At 36.2% G+C, this 16,076-nt stretch overlaps 2 protein-coding genes across 3 annotated transcripts; one reads left to right on the top strand and one right to left on the bottom strand.

The window, feature by feature from the left end:
* Nucleotides 1-582: 582 nt before the first annotated feature.
* Nucleotides 583-2,868, bottom strand: LOC120015396 (patatin-like protein 1). Its single transcript, XM_038867807.1, has 7 exons — nt 2,571-2,868; nt 2,249-2,430; nt 1,983-2,169; nt 1,715-1,876; nt 1,310-1,615; nt 937-1,112; nt 583-840 (listed from the first exon to the last, which is right to left on the bottom strand). Exons 1-7 carry the CDS (start codon nt 2,706-2,708, stop codon nt 774-776), a joined length of 1,218 nt encoding a protein of 405 aa, XP_038723735.1. The 5' UTR covers nt 2,709-2,868; the 3' UTR covers nt 583-773.
* A 4,935-nt stretch (nt 2,869-7,803) lies between these two features.
* Nucleotides 7,804-11,325, top strand: LOC120014612 (nodulation protein H). 2 transcript variants are annotated; one of them, XM_038866613.1, is made up of 7 exons: nt 7,804-7,940; nt 8,035-8,334; nt 8,935-9,170; nt 9,261-9,519; nt 10,162-10,341; nt 10,424-10,579; nt 10,878-11,325. In XM_038866613.1, exons 2-7 carry the CDS (start codon nt 8,305-8,307, stop codon nt 11,046-11,048), a joined length of 1,032 nt encoding a protein of 343 aa, XP_038722541.1. In that variant the 5' UTR covers nt 7,804-7,940; nt 8,035-8,304; the 3' UTR covers nt 11,049-11,325. The 2 variants fall into 2 exon arrangements, with proteins under 2 accessions (XP_038722541.1, XP_038722542.1); XM_038866614.1 differs by lacking the exon at nt 7,804-7,940 and having other exon boundaries at nt 7,990-8,334.
* Nucleotides 11,326-16,076: the final 4,751 nt, after the last annotated feature.

The following is a 16,076-nucleotide window of genomic DNA, read 5'->3' as shown; positions in this document are numbered from 1 at the left end:
TTAATACTCCAAATATACTGCCAGGGAATAGACAATAATATTTGTTGTATCATTGCCAGTTTGTTCATAATAATCAGCTTAATTATAATATGGAATCTGTGGACTGGTATTGTTCCTCACGTTTTAACATGCTATCCTTCTTCTACTACAAGAAGGAGCTTAACGATATCTAAAGATTCAATATGATATGCTCATATTCATATAATTCAATCAAGTATTCATCATCATCCTCCGAGTCTTTATCTCAAAATCTTATAGTCGGCCACATGAGTCTAGATAAGCAATATAAATTCACAACGTGTATCCGTTTTTACTATTCATTTATATCTAACATCATATTTTTATCAATTACTATTGAATTCATACCCTTTCTTGTTGCTTCAGTAATGTCTTTTTTAAGTCTTTCCTTCACTTCCAACTATCTCTTACACAAACTCTCGATTCTTCTCACCACCACATTGCTTGTACATTTTCGTAGTATCTTTTAAACGGTTTCTTGCAACTTATCATCTATTGGTGTTAGTACTCTTACCTTAGATATGACAATCTTTTTTTTTTTATCCATTCTTCTTAGGAATGACAACGGGTCGGTACCTACCCTTCCAATTAAGGAATAACAAAATTGTTTCCATATTTAATACACCATATACCAAAAGTATACATGAAAAACTGAGTCTTTCAAAAGTAGAACGATTATTTAAAGCTTGGAACAAGTGTTTCCTCTCATGTGATTCATAACAAAATGTAAGGTGGATTACATTTCACAACTGAATCTACAAAGCTTGTACTGGAAATTTGGACTCTCGCAGTTTTCTTTCTTCTGAAAGTAGTTTTGCGCATCTGAAACCAATCCAGGATAAATATATATAATTCTTCTTAATCTGTGTTATCAAGACAAAGTTGGATGTTTTTAGGAATTACTGAGAAACAACTTACCTTTTGAGAGCTTCTTCATTGGTGCCAGCATTTTCGACTGGTTCATATATGCCGGTGTCTAGGTTTTTTCGGGAAACTGGTTTCTTCAACAAGTCTTCCCCGACCTTGACAAGATCTTCTAAGTTTTTCTTTGTAGAAACATCAGCCGAAGATAAATCACCTTGTAGCGTGTCATCCTGCAGGTTTCATAAATTCAATAATGACTCATGCATACTCATCAAATGCATTCGATATATAGTACGTAAATATTAATATAGAGAGAGAAGTTAATCTTAATTAGGAAACAAAAGCATCTCATTTTCTCTCTTTATTCTTTTATTTGTTGATCACAGCCAAGAAAACTGATACGAATGTTGTGTGGATACGAGGTTACCTCAATCCGTAAGTAGTTGTCTTCAGAATGAAGGGCATGGAAGACTACACAACTGTGATAATCAACCATATCAGCACTTGCTTCAGCATAGCATTTTAGTATTGGACTGGACCCATCGGTAAGTACCCAGCTTATGACCCCCCACTTGGAAGCTGCAGTTTTAGCATTGTATTTTTCTTCATTCCTCGATGAACCTGTTCCTAACGAGATCACTAGAAACCGATCAAAATTGAACGGCTCCATTGGGGTGAAATTCGGGTCTTTCTTGGTTATTTGTTTTGTCACTTCACCTATTGCAATCAATGTCTGCACGGTTCACCATGCAACACAAATCTCTATAAGAGTTTAAGTTCATATCAGTAGAGCTAATACTCAAGAATATTAGAGGCACTGTAAAAGTTGTACCGGATTATTGGCAGCCACGCCGCCGTCGATGAGATTGAATTCCTCATTATTCCCATCTGAATCTTGGTTCTTGAAATAATGTGCAGGGAGAAAAGTTGGTGCCGCAGAGGTGCCAATGCAAATGTCACTCAGTGGAGCATCTAAAATTGGACGGCAAGACAACTGCAACAAGAGATTGCAACTCCAATATTAGTAGTTGAATCTGATCCCAAAAGAAACACAAATCAATTACCTATTTTTAGGGTTAATGTATGTCCAAAACACAAACCTGATAAGAGGAAAAGATGACAGGCTGCAGCTTCTTGATATCGAAAGTTGGGATAACCACACTGGTTATGGTTTGATGCAACTTTGTGTTGCCAAGTTTCGTCTCGAGTAGCCTGTGAAGGTACTTCCCATCATATTTGGGTCCTGTCAGAGCTTTCACTGGATTTACAATCCAGGAAGCTACCATGCTGTGCTTCCAAGTTCCAATACATTATTAGGTCCATCAGCATAACAGAGTTTGAAATAAGAAAACACATGTATACTTACGGTGTCTGTGGGAATATTTTGGGACAATGTTCAAGGTAGAAAGGAACTATGTCCTTGGCTGCATAGAGAGGACGTCCACCTTCATTTGGTGCCGATATCATAGCAGTTATTAGGCCCCCAGTACTGGTTCCTGCAATTACATCAAAGTAATCTGCAAGCCTTGCATCCTCACCATCTATCTCCTGCATATTATCAAATTATAAACCAAAGCACGGCGCACTTGAAATGATCACACACTTCTTATGTTGGTAACCGAGAATTTCCCAGTCCAACATGACCGCTAGACAGCTTATGAGCCAAATTTATCATCTGCTTTTTGTACCTGGAGTTGAGATTCAAGGTAGGCAAGAAGAACACCAGGAACGATTCCTCTGACTCCTCCTCCATCAATACTGAGTATGGTTATGAGGTTCCCATACTTGGGAGGTTGAATTTTTGGACAAGATGAACTACTCTCCATTTTTATTTTTTTTTATTAAAACACTAAATTTGCATCAAACTTGGATGAGGGAAAATGATTGCATACCTTTGCCAACTACCAAAAAGAGCTAATAGAATTAATTTATCAAAGATGATGATGCGTCTGTCTATTTATAGAGAGAACTTTAACCAGGTTTGCTTAAATGTTTATTAAGGTGATGAGGTGACTTGATGTTAATTTGATTGCATTGCCTAGCTACCAGTTCCTTTCGACCTTGTTACCTTGATTATTTTAATTATTCAAATTATAGTTTACTTGTAGAACAAAAACTTCATTAAATTAAAGAGCTGCAGCACCCAAGAAGTAATATTTATGTACAAGCAATTCTTGATTTTCCAAATTCGTTTATGGCAGCCACGTCCTAAAGTCATATCTACATTATCTACTAATTAATTAATACTCCAAATATAATGCCAATGTATAGACAATGTTTGTTCTATCATTGCCAGTTGTTCATAATAATCAGCTGAATCATATATATATATATATATATATGAAATCTTTGGACTTGTATTGTTCCTCACGTTTTAACATGATATCCTTCTTCTTCGGCAATATAAAAGGGGCTCAACGGTCTAAGATTCAACTTAATGAGCATATCATATAAGCAATCATCGTCATCATCCGAGTATTTTTATTCCAAAAGTTTTGAGTCGGTTACGTCTAGAAAATCAACGTAAATTTACTACATGTATTTATTTCTGCCGTTCATTTATATTTATGATTATATTTCCATTAACTCATATTAAATCCATATTCTTTCTTTTCTTACTACGTCAAATCATGTCTTTTTAGGTATTCCTCTTCGCTTCCTAGCTACTCTACTATACAAATTATCTCGATTTTTCTCACCACCGCACCGTTATCCATATGTTATACATGCTCATACCATCTTAAATGGTTTTCTTGTAACTTATCTTGGTGCTACTCCTAACTTAAATCTAATAATAATTTTTTTTTTTATCATATCTTCCCTAGTGTGACCAAACATTCAATGAAATATTCACATTTATGCTACATGTATTTTTTTTTGGATATTTTGTCTTTTAGTAGTTCAACACTTGGACTCATACAACATCGCGGATTGTATATCAGACCTATAGAATTTTTCCTTCAACTTTAAAAGATTCTTTCGATTGCATAAAACTTTGGATATACTCTTCCACTTCATCCATCCGTTTTTAATCCTATTAACTATATGGACAATGCTAGAGACTCTCAAAAGTCCCGTAAATCTATGTGACATTGATTAAAAACATACATGTAGGGTCCACTTTACATCCAACCCTCCACATTAAATGAGAGTCTTTTGAGGGTCTCAAGTATGATCCTAACTATATATATCTTCATTGATATTTCCGTCATCTTGGATAATCGCAAAAAATTTAAAAAGCCTTCCTCATTGCCCATTTTGAATGTTTTATATGGGCCTTATAATTTGATAACCCATAAGGTCTCCATAAGCCCAGCCTTCCCATCTGGCCTCCGCAAGCCAGGCTTTCTGCCTTTTCCTTTTTGTATTTGTTTATTTGGGCCTCATAATATTCATAACCAATCGGGTCTCCAAGGCTCAGACTTCTTCATTATCGTTATGTATGTTTATTTGGGCCTTGTAATATCGGGCCCAGCCTTCTTCATTCACAATCATCGGGTCTCTGAGGCCCAGGCTTCTTCGTTTTCTTTAATGTATGTTTATAACTTTATATTCGTAACTGTTCTCAAAAAAAAAAAACACTTTAATTGGTCTTACGAGCCTTTTCGTTATGTAGATTTAGGCCCTTGGTTTCTGCAGGCTCGACCTTGTTCATTTTCCTTTGATTTGGTGAGCTTTAGTTACATCCTGTCCTTTTCGAAGTACACCCCTTTATATCTACACCCCCAAAAATTAACATATTTTTAACCATATCAAAAATAATCAAAAACTCAGACATTTACGAAATACATCCAAAGATAATAAACCCTAAAGTTTCTTCTCGACCCATGTATTGATCATGCAATGATCAGCTATGGACATAAGTCTTTCCAACTTTGTGATCGTTTCATCTACCAATTTCAACTCTTCTTCAGATCCAACGTCGTCATCATCTTTGATAGTACTTGTCGTTTGAGGATCGACTTGAAATTGAATCTCGATCGAGTTGAGCGATGTTAAGCAACCAAAAAATGCATGGTGTGGCGCAAATCTTTGACCCTTTTAAGAAACTCTTTGGCTTCATTTCTATTATGATTGAAAATAGATGACTTTTGTGAAAGAGGAGTTTAGAGCCCATTTGGCTTTGTTCCTCATAACCATCAGTTACAACAATCTCAATTTTGCTTGCCTTGTCATTGGTCGATGTTATAGGGCGGTGATGACTAATCCACATATCCAAGTAGCAACGGCGTGTTAAAGGATAAACAAACTCCCTTCCCTACTCCGTGGCTTGCTTTGCCATGTTTCTCTCTCATGCTCATGGCGGAAGTTTACTCTCTTTTGTTCTTCGATTTCATTGAAGGAGCGGGGTGTGAGGAGCCACACCTTAAAAAATATAGTGTCAAAACAAAGTCAACGTAAGCCGATACGTGGTTAGTAAAGTTGGTTGTGTGAATAAAGTTTCTTTTGATTTTTGGTAAACTTAGCATTGTTTGGGCCTTATAATATTCACAACCCATTGGGTCCTTAGAAGCCCAAGAAAAATGATATAACAGGAACAACTTCTTTGCAAATGGTAATGCATGAGCATGATTGAGATCCAACCCTTGTTAAAGGACATGGACGTCAATACTTGCCTTTTACTATGACTAACTTGGTTAAACTATGATGAATCAATCAATTTTAGTCGTTGATCATGATTTGATTAGCCAAAAATAAATATATTCTAACGGTCTTGTCATGTCGCATGGATAAATACCCAAGGAAATGGAATATATATTTGCAAGATATATAAATACAATTCATTTGTGCATCTATATATATATATATATGAATATGTGGTCCCAGCCATCACTTGATCAGCTATTAGTATTATTCCTGCAATATGATTATATGGGATATCATCAAGTGGTCCTACAAATACTTATTGTGATAAGGTTTTCTTTGATCAGCTTTATCAATGGTTGGTGATGCAGTTAACCACCAGCAGATACATTTTAATTAAATATGAGACGTCCCAAATCAAGCTGTACACTAGAAGCTGCAGATACATTGTTTAGAATGGAAGCAATGCCCAATAAATGGCGAATCAAAGAATCCCCAACAACATGCATAGACTTAGCCGCGTAACACTCTTCATCATCAGCGTACTATTCACGCCTCTAAAGAAAAAAATAAAATAAAAATAAAAAGAAGCAAAATCTATGTTCATGAGTGACAACGTACGTTAAATCTTTTACTTGAAGAAAACGTTAAAATACAGCAAGAGTTATACCCAATCACCCATGCGGCCATTCCATATATATATATATATATATATATATATATATATATATATGAGAGAATCGAACGTTGGGAGTTTTGATGAATAAATATGGGTGTAGGTAGCCGGCAAGCCCCATTCAAGAAAGTTTATTTTATGCAAAAGTTAATAAAGTTTTGATTGTCAATGATGGTGGATGGACACGCCTGTTTATATGATAAGGTTTTCAACAACTAGTACCATTTATTTTTTCCATTTTCACTCGTCATGTGTTAATTGTTAATGTATAATAATTAATTTTATTAGTCCATTTGTCCTAAAGACGAATTCAAAGTAAGAATTTATAGGTTGAAAAAAGGTCTGACCTCTTCATTTCAATCAAATTTAATATCCATTGAAATTAAGAATACAAAGTCGGGTTGGGCTTGAAGGGTATAATTTGTAATTTATGCGAGAGAAATGGATAATTTCAAATTTTAAATTTGTGCACTTATTGCGATTTAAGTCAATTCAAGGGTAAAAACCAAGATAAATTCACTTTCAAGCACCTCTTTTCTTTTCTTCCAAACCTCTCTTTGATTTCAGCAGTGATGTAGGAGTGTAGGACTACTCTCATATTTATTATAAGAATACATCTTACCATGGTCGAAAAGTCACGAGTTCATAATTATGCGAACAAAAATGTTAGGGATCCCAAAAAAAAGAAATCTCAGTCATCGTGATAATTCATCTTGTCCCTTAATTGATGTAAATGTAGGAGCCAACAAAACCTGATGATTGAATCAGAGAGTGACATGTTAGTCACTAGAACGATTGGAATCTCTATCACTTATGTTGTGCGAAACTTGACAGGGTGCTGATCGTCAAAACTATGCTAGCCCCACACTATTTTGACTAAATTTTGCTTTTAGGCCTTCAATTTAACATTTTTACTATTTTTGGATATTTTCATAATTTCTGTGATTTCTTTTGATTCAATTTTCTTGTTTGATAAGTATTCAGTTTCCTAACTATTCAGTGTTATAATCGTCTAGGGGATCATTCAAGATTTATAAAAATATTTTGAGATTGCTTCTCTTTCTAGTGGACTCTAGTTTCTTGTCTTCTAGGCTTAAATGTAGATTTAACCTAATTCTTGCGTTTTCGACCAGTCAACTAGGACATTGTTTCCACTAATGCTATATTTAAAAATAAAATTCCACTAATCCCCTCCGAGACCTTCTTCCTTGCCCAATTAATTTGACCATTTCAAGGAAATTTGACAATTTGTTGAAAAAAAACCAACCCCGGTTCGATTTAATTACTCTCACAATTGATTCTCCTTCCAAAAATACTTTTGCCTTTAGGCAATAATTCACGTGAATGTGTACTAAAAAGCTTATTTAGATCGAATTTATTATTAAATTGAACAATTTTGGTATTTTGTGGATGAATTAGGAAAGTATATCATAAAAATCGGATCTCATATGTGATTCACCACAAAAATTAGACCCATTAGTGTATTCTAATCCTATCATAATTGTGGGTTTGATTGGATCAACGCATTGAAATTATCAACCCATATTACAATAATTGAGGAAACCAAGAAAGAAAAGAAAAAAACAGAGAAGAGAATTCTAATGAAAATTAATTATTAATTAAAGCAACATTTAATACAAAGCATCGTAATCAAACAATAGTCAAAGTCTAGGAAGAGCTGTGTGTTCTGTCTCTTCACTGCCTCTCAGAATTTGTGTTCGTTTATGACTTCATAGCTGGAAAGAACTGCACAGTTTACTCTGTTTCGATTAGGGCATCTCTGCCTCTGCGTATACAGGTGACCCACCACTGACCCATATAATATACAAAACGACGATTTACTGTAGGGGGAATTTAAGTCAGTTTTGATTAATTAATTCGAGTTTTTATAGGGAAAGTCTGGAAGAAAAAGGAAAGAGACCGATTAGGAGAAGAGCACTAGTGAAAGGTCTAAACTTCCATTGTTTTTCACGAGGACGTTTGATAAAAACAGCTCCAGGCTCGCTCGGTTCATCGTTGGCAGCTTCTCTTATATTTCTGTTTCTACTGCCTTAGTTTTTGACGAAAGTTCTGGCTGAGGATACGAGATTGGGATGAATAGTCCTGTTTGAGCTCTGCTTTGTAAAGCTCCTACTTTTGGGTTCTTGGTTCCTGCAACAACAATGGCTGAATTTATTTGTGTTCTCAACAAGGTACCCTTGTTTTTTGTCATCCTTCACTAGTTCACTGGATTTTTATTTTGTGTACATTCGAGTTCCATTCTTGGATATCTGGGTTTTGCTTCAAATAATGGGTTTTTTCATGGTTTGTTCTAAGATTTTTTTCTAAAATTTCCGAAATTTTAACTTCTTAGTTTATGGATTTTTGGACAAAGTTGAGCTGTGCTTGAGAGACAATGCGTTTTTTTGGTTCTGTTTTTGGGGGTTATTTGTTTTAATTTCTTGCCGGAGCCTCTGGCATCTGCTTATCAGTTGCCGTTACAGTTCCTTTTTTGGATTAGTGAGTGTGGGAGAGAGAGGTAAATGGGTATGTAACTGGGTTTACCGATCTGGGTCCAGTGTCTGTAACTGGGGCTTTCTGGGTTTATATTTTTGTCTCTCAATTAGCTAAACGAACACTGCATCTGCATTATCCTGAATTCCAAAAGATTAATTTATGTTTCTTTTTTTTTTCCTGAAGGATTTTGGCACAGCAGTATATTATGTCTAAAATATCTGCATGTTCATGTAAATCAGTTTTTCTTTCCTTTTTATTCCCTCAATGACCTAATGTTTATCTTGCTTATGTGACAGGATACTCTTATTATAAAGCCTCATAAGAAATCTCCCATGTTGTTAAGGATGATGGTTTTGTTGTTTGCAATGATATGTGGGGTGTTGATATGCTCTATCTGTTTAAAGCAGATAAGCAATAACACCAACATTAAATTGCAAGATATCCAAGTACTTGATAGGCCTCCTCATGATATCGGTCCTCAGCAATTGGGCATTCCTTGGGTGCATTACCCGAAGCCGCAGACTTTTAGCAGGTGATTTAGGATTTTCTGCAGTTGGCTTGAATTTGAGTTCCTTGAGATTGGTCAATTAAGTTCTTTACTTTTGAGCTGGTTGTGTTTCAGGGATGAATGTGCGCATAATCCTGTACGATTCTTTGCTATCTTGTCAATCCAGAGGTCAGGGAGTGGATGGTTTGAGACGTTGTTAAATAGTCACATCAATGTAAGCTCAAATGGGGAGGTATTTTCGAAATTGGAGAGGAGGCAAAATGCATCTGCAATTGTAAATACTCTAGATAAAGTCTACAATTTGGACTGGTTGAGTAGTGCTTCCAAGAATCAGTGTTCTGCGGCAGTTGGCTTGAAGTGGATGCTTAATCAGGTATATATTTTATCTGAATCTGGGCGATTAAAAGCTGTTGTTCATTGAGACTTCTCTGCTCATTTTTTTTTCTACTTATTCAGAAAAGACTGCTAGTTACTGTAGGCGTTGATCCCATAGGTTGGGAGTCTGCCACATGAGTTAGAAGTCAAGTCAGTTTTTCATTTATCAAAGTTTTATCCTCCCTTAGGCTTGGGACATGGTGGGATAAAATAAGACACTGGATGCAGGCATAGTTGTCTGCAAATTTTCAAATATATATGTGGAACCTGTTTCAGAATTGGAGCATCGCTGAGCTATATTGTCATGGAATATTTACATGAAGGAGATTGCTAATGAAATCGGGAATATGTAATGCCCCGTGTTGTTTCTTGGAGCATATGAAATAGAGAGCCTGGCTCGTATGTGAGAAAAGTAAACCAGTTGTGGTGCAGCTATAAAGGGGTAGCAGTAATACCTCACACTTTTTTCGTGTTTAAATATATAATTGGATCACACGCTTGTGCAATTTGAAATTTTGATAGCACAATTTTGTGAAAAGCTACTGTCATAATACCTGTTATTTTATATAGCTCAACCATGTAATCTTTTCTTTTGAGGAAGAAAGTTGCAGAGTTCATGTTATATTTCTTGTCAATTCAGGGAGTGATGGCTCACCATGAAGCAGTAAGTGAATACTTCAGTCGACAGGGTGTTTCTGTAATATTTTTATTTCGAAGAAATCTGCTGCGTCGAATGGTTTCAGTTATTGCAAATTCCTATGATCGATATGCTAAACTATTGAATGGAACTCACAAGTCTCATGTGCATTCACCAGAAGAGGTCATTTCTCTCTCTGTTTCCCCCTCTCTATATTCCCTTACCCTCACGTGATCTTGAACTCGTAGCTGGTGATGGTTTGTAGGCTGATAGACTTTCAAAGTACCAACCTTCAATCAATTCCACATCATTGATAGATGATCTGAAGCAAATGGAGTTAACAACCGCCAAGGCTTTAGAATACTTCAATAGCACTAGGCACATTGTTGTGTACTATGAGGATCTCATCAAGAACCGCACTGTAAGTCTAAACGTGGTTTATGAAACTTTGTGATACCCTAATTGATAAGCTACTAACAAGAATTTACAAGCACTTAGGATATTGTATTGTGTTTCTTTACCGAAGTTTCTTCCAGTGCCATTTAAGTTTCAAATTCCATTAATGGTTTCTTATCTTGAAGCACTTTATTTTCTGTGAGAACTGAGAAGCAACTGTTTTGGTATTTTACTCATAAATTGGAATAGTGTTGATGTAAACATGTTCAACAATCATGTCTTTTGTGATGATAATGGTTCCGCTCACGGCTCACTTGTTGCAGATATTGAAGGATGTTCAAGAATTTCTGAGACTCCCTGTAATGGAGTTAACAAGCCGTCAGGTTAAAATACACAAAGGTTCCCTCTCGATGCACATTAAGAACTGGGACGATGTGAACAAGACTCTCAACGGAACAACATACGAGAAGTTCCTCCACGCTGACTATCGGTAACTCATGGAATGTTGAGTCTTACCAACTTCAACTAATCTTTCATCACAGAGCTGACAGGATACGAGTCCTTCTGGTTTTGGCTGCTATGTGGATTTCATGCCGGCACATATCGTTTTGTTACTCAATGTTTCTGTTGATTAATGTATCTTTGCTCTAAATATTATTCTTATAGATGATATATAGACCATTGTATATGTCAGCTAATCCACATTTCTGGTGAAGAAAAGCAATTTTTGCAAGTGTATAAAGCGGGGTTTCATTGCTGAATTCTTGCCTCTACCATTGATGTTTGTTTAGTTAGTACTTAGTAGTGGATGGCTTCAAGTAATAGTTGTGTGTTTTCTGGAACGAATCTGAAAAGGGAATATGCGAGTCTATTCTCTGGGTGGGTCCACAAAGTCAAAGTCTACCTTAGAATCTGTGTCGTATTAATAGAACAGACATTTTGACTTGAACGTTCATATGGTAATCATATATCTCATCCACGAAGGCAGAGAGATACACGTAGGCCCATCTACTCCATAAATGTTTTGCGGTGCCGACTTCTATTTCAATTCGAGGGGACAAGACTCAAGAGTTCCTCATAAGTTGGTTTTGGATATGGGCCCGCAGAAAAAGTGGGCCTTCAATTTAGTATTGTGCTCTGCTAGACTTTGAGCCCAGGCCTATATGGCCCATAAAGAGTTGTGGGTCTGATCAAAGAGTCCTGTTTCGTTCAAATTTTTAATATAAACTTGGGCTTTGTTTGACTGGTCCAATACACTAACGTGGGTCGTCTTACAAGTTTTAAAGCTTGCAGGGCATACTAAAACCTTGTTCTGTTGGACTTGGACCCAGGCCTCTAGGGCCCATAGAGATATGTGGATTGTGGAGGCTATGATATTGGATTTGTTGGTTCCTCTTGCCCATTGGACTTTTCATTTTCTTTTTCACCACAGCTGGATTGTGTTCATCACATACCACTATACTAGCTCGTCAACAAAGCCCACCTCAGAAGCAAAACCCCCGAATCTAAGTAAAGATCACACTGTTTGGTCCACGAGAGATACGGTCACCCAATATGGGTTCAAATTTTATGGCCTTGGGCCCAAGAACTTGGACTCTTGGCATGTGGAGGTTCAAGCCCTACTCTTAATTGTCATCATCATCATCCGAGCCTTTATCCCCAAAAGAATAGGTCGACATTTATTTATAAGCAACTTTTCCAAGGAGTGAGGTTGGCATCTAAGGGCATGTGAGGGTTAACATTAAAAACTGCCAAGATACTTGAACAAAACATAATGGGATTCAGTACTGCCAGGGTTTCAGCTGGGTTAGAAAAGCTGATCAACTTGTCTGGTTTAAAATGCATGCTATTAGTTTAAGTAAAGACTAGTGAGAGATAGAATAAAAGATTCACAGCATGTTATGTGAATGGTGGGGACGTTGTTACAAAAGTAATTTAGTATATACTTATACGACAGCTCATGCAATTTTAGGTAAAAACTTCTCCGCACAAGAATAACCAATTAAACACTTCTAAAAATCACTTGCCAATAGTATACCTAATTATCTCTCCAGACTTAGAGCGTAAAAAATCTCGCATGAAATCACGAGTTCGACTATAAGTTGTTCCAACTATTTTCAAGTGATTTACGTTGGATCTAAGCCCAACTAACCTATTGGGCGGTTCATGCGTGCCTAGTCTTGCATTTGTACTTTTTACCCCAAACAACATTAGGGTCTCTCAGCAGCTTGATCTATAAATAGCTCCCAAGAGTGAGGGGAAATACACACCAAGAGTTGGCTTGCTTCATTTAATTTATTATTATCTGCCAACTCTCTAGCTCCATTCCCTTCTAGATCGGTCCATTTCTCATAATCTCTATATCAATATCTCAACCTCGCAAGCTAGCTAGCCATGGCTCAAATCAAGTCACTTTCAACTTTTCTTTTCCTTGCACTCATTTTCTTCCACGAAATTCATTCTATTGAGGGAAGAATCTTCATAAAGTTTGGTATAGAAAACGAATTGTCAAAGTCCTCAAGAGCTGTCCGAGAGCTTTTTGAACGCAAGACTAGTAGTGAGATGCATGGGGTTGACATAAGTAGTACCACTGGTGAAGCTCATGATGATGCGAATGTAACTACTACTCCTCCACCAACGGCACTCACTGTGCCTGCTCTGACTCCACCAGCACCAGGCCATGCCAATGACTTCAGACCCACTGCCCCTGGTCACAGCCCTGGTGTTGGACATTCCGTCCTAAACTAAGGGCAATATCTAGTGTTAATTACTTCCAGGAGTCCCTGATAAATATTAATCAAATGAAGGAAAAAAGAAAAAAAAAACATTTAATTTTATGTATTAATGTAAGGCCAGCTAGCTATCTCGTATGTTGTAATCTAATTCTAGTTTCGGACTCCAGAACATGCATTGAAGCTTCGATTGTTGAATATATTGTTTGTATTGATTAATTTGCAGTAGATCTGATCGATGTTTGAAATAAAACTTTGTTGAGTGTTTGAAATAGTGATAATTTTCTTAATTTGCTTCAATATCGGTCTTTCCTTTGCTAGTTAATGACAGTCTTAAGATGTTTATTAAGCTCAAATGTAGTTCATATATCTGACAAGCAATATTAATCCATGTATAGTACCCCTGCAAACTGTTCGCATGGACAATTCATGTAGACTGTAATCTAAGTGTAGTTATTAATGGTGTCAGCAATTAATGGTGGGGAGCTGAATTTACATGTATGGAGTCCGGTGGTGTTGGAGATTAAACGGCTAGTTCAATATTTCACGAGCTGGAAATTTATCTTTGCAAAAAGATCAGCCAACATGGCTGCCCATGAGATGGCTCGCTACTCAATTCATATACCAGGTTTGAAGGTTTGGATTGAAGACACACCTCTTTTGGTACAACACGGTGTTCAGATAGACAAAATTTCTTGCAACCAAGAATTAAGGGAGGAGATCTGACCGTGAAGTATAATTTTGCATTATATGTTGTTTCTTTTATTTGTGGTGCATGTTTTGTATTTAATCCATTTGTTTTTTGCTGGTTGTATCCCACCTATATGGTGGCCTGAGTGCCTATAATGACCTCCATTTCGTATACTCAGTTGATGAGTACATGAATATATCTACGGTCTCTGACCTTTCGAAAAATAAAAAAATAAAAAAAAAATACGACCTATCAAAAGAAAAATTAAAAAAAAATCAAATACACAATTAGATGTTAGAATCCAAAATAATTTTCGTTTTTCCAATACTTAATTTACCATGGACATAAAAAAATTTATCAACTAGATTCAATATTGTAACTTGTTATATTATTAATATTAATAAATATATTCTCAATCGAAACCAATTGCTCTTAGTGTTCTACGAGAATCTATAAATTAATTTCCACTCAGGAAGACAATTGAAAAAATAGATGAAAGATTTAATTTTTTCTTTCAACGTATGTTAATATATTTGGTTTTTACTGCAACCGGCCAATGCATATATATGGGTATGAGATTGACATTTATCCATAAAAATAAAAATAAAAACAAAAAAGTTATGAGATTGACACCATGCAATGCAAGTAAATCTTCAAGGCATAGGGGTTCTTGTTTCTTCCTCAATCTTCATTGGTGCAAGTTCAAGTTTTGGTGAATTGCGATTGAGATTCAAAGTGTTCGATAAATTGCCACAACCATGTGCATCAATCGATCATCTATGCCTGGTACCTTTAACCTAGCTAGCTAGCATCATGCGCATGCACATATGACTAGAAAGTAGAAACACACTCTAGAGTTGGTGATCAAATATCACGTGACCAATGCACGTGCTGATTTTCACATTAGCCGCCATCTTTACTGACATTCTTAATTACCTATATATTTTTTAAAGAATGATTCTCTTGGCACAAAGAATCATGCCCTTTTATTTTGAAGAACCAACGACTAGTCTTTAATAATTATTTTAGTACAAACTACCAACGTGAATTTAGGGTTAAATAAATGAGATGGAATCAATATTCAATTTTAAACAAGAACGTATATTTACTTAATTAGGTTTTTAGAAAGGGACAAAATAGTAGCAATAAACGATGGATAATTGGTGCTCGTGCACAACACCCTGGCTCTAGAGAGTAGAAACCAACAGAGAATCAAATGCACTTTGTCCTCTGATCTTAATATATGTATATTTTCATTGCTCCCACGCTTAGTGGGAAGAGTCTGCATGGGACCTACTATTCTGGCTTTCCTCAAATCGAGGATCTAACCGCACGATGTTGTACAGTTTTTTTGTAAAGATTCTTCGAATTTCTTAAGATTTCCAATGTCTATGGAGAAAGCTAGGGAGGCTGATCATTGGCTTCACTTGACTTGTTCGATCACAACAGAAAAAATAATCTTCTTTTTCTTCGTGACAAAATAGAGTGGTAGGGTAACATACGGGGTTGGGGTGGCACTGCTGCATTTGACTTTTACTTTTTAGGATTTGACCAACAATTTTTATTATGAACATGGCGGTAATAAGTGGTTAAGGGGTTGGTCTGTACTATTTTGAAGATTTTAATTAATGAATGGTTGTAATGATCAATAGTAACTACGACAAAATATCAAGCCTGAAATGCAAGAACCTTGGCTGTCATTAGAGTTGTAATTAATAGGAGCTGGATTTTTTTTGATAAGCAATAGTAGCTGGATTATGTTCATCACATTCCCTCTCATCATCAAAGCCCAACTCATAAGCAAAGCCCCGAATCTCAGTGAAGATCACACTATTTGATCCATACGGTCACCCAATATGAGTTCAAATTTTATGGCATTGGGCCCAAGAACTTGGACTCTCGGCGTATGGAGGTTCAAGCCCCTAGCTCCATTTACTTTTTTAGCGTAATGAATAATTGTATTGGTTCTTTCACATTAATTTGGTAAGACAAACTCATAATTTTAACTTTTCCAAGGAGTGAGGTTGGCCTCGAAGGGCATGGGAAGGTTTAACATTAAAAACTGTAAAGATACTAAAACAAAACATAATGGGATCCAG

This window comes from Tripterygium wilfordii, chromosome 14 (assembly GCF_013401445.1).
Source record: "Tripterygium wilfordii isolate XIE 37 chromosome 14, ASM1340144v1, whole genome shotgun sequence".
In the NCBI taxonomy this organism is placed as follows: Eukaryota; Viridiplantae; Streptophyta; class Magnoliopsida; order Celastrales; family Celastraceae; genus Tripterygium; species Tripterygium wilfordii.
The sequence above is the reverse complement of the archived record's forward strand: the minus strand, read 5'-3'. Positions and strand labels throughout refer to the sequence as shown.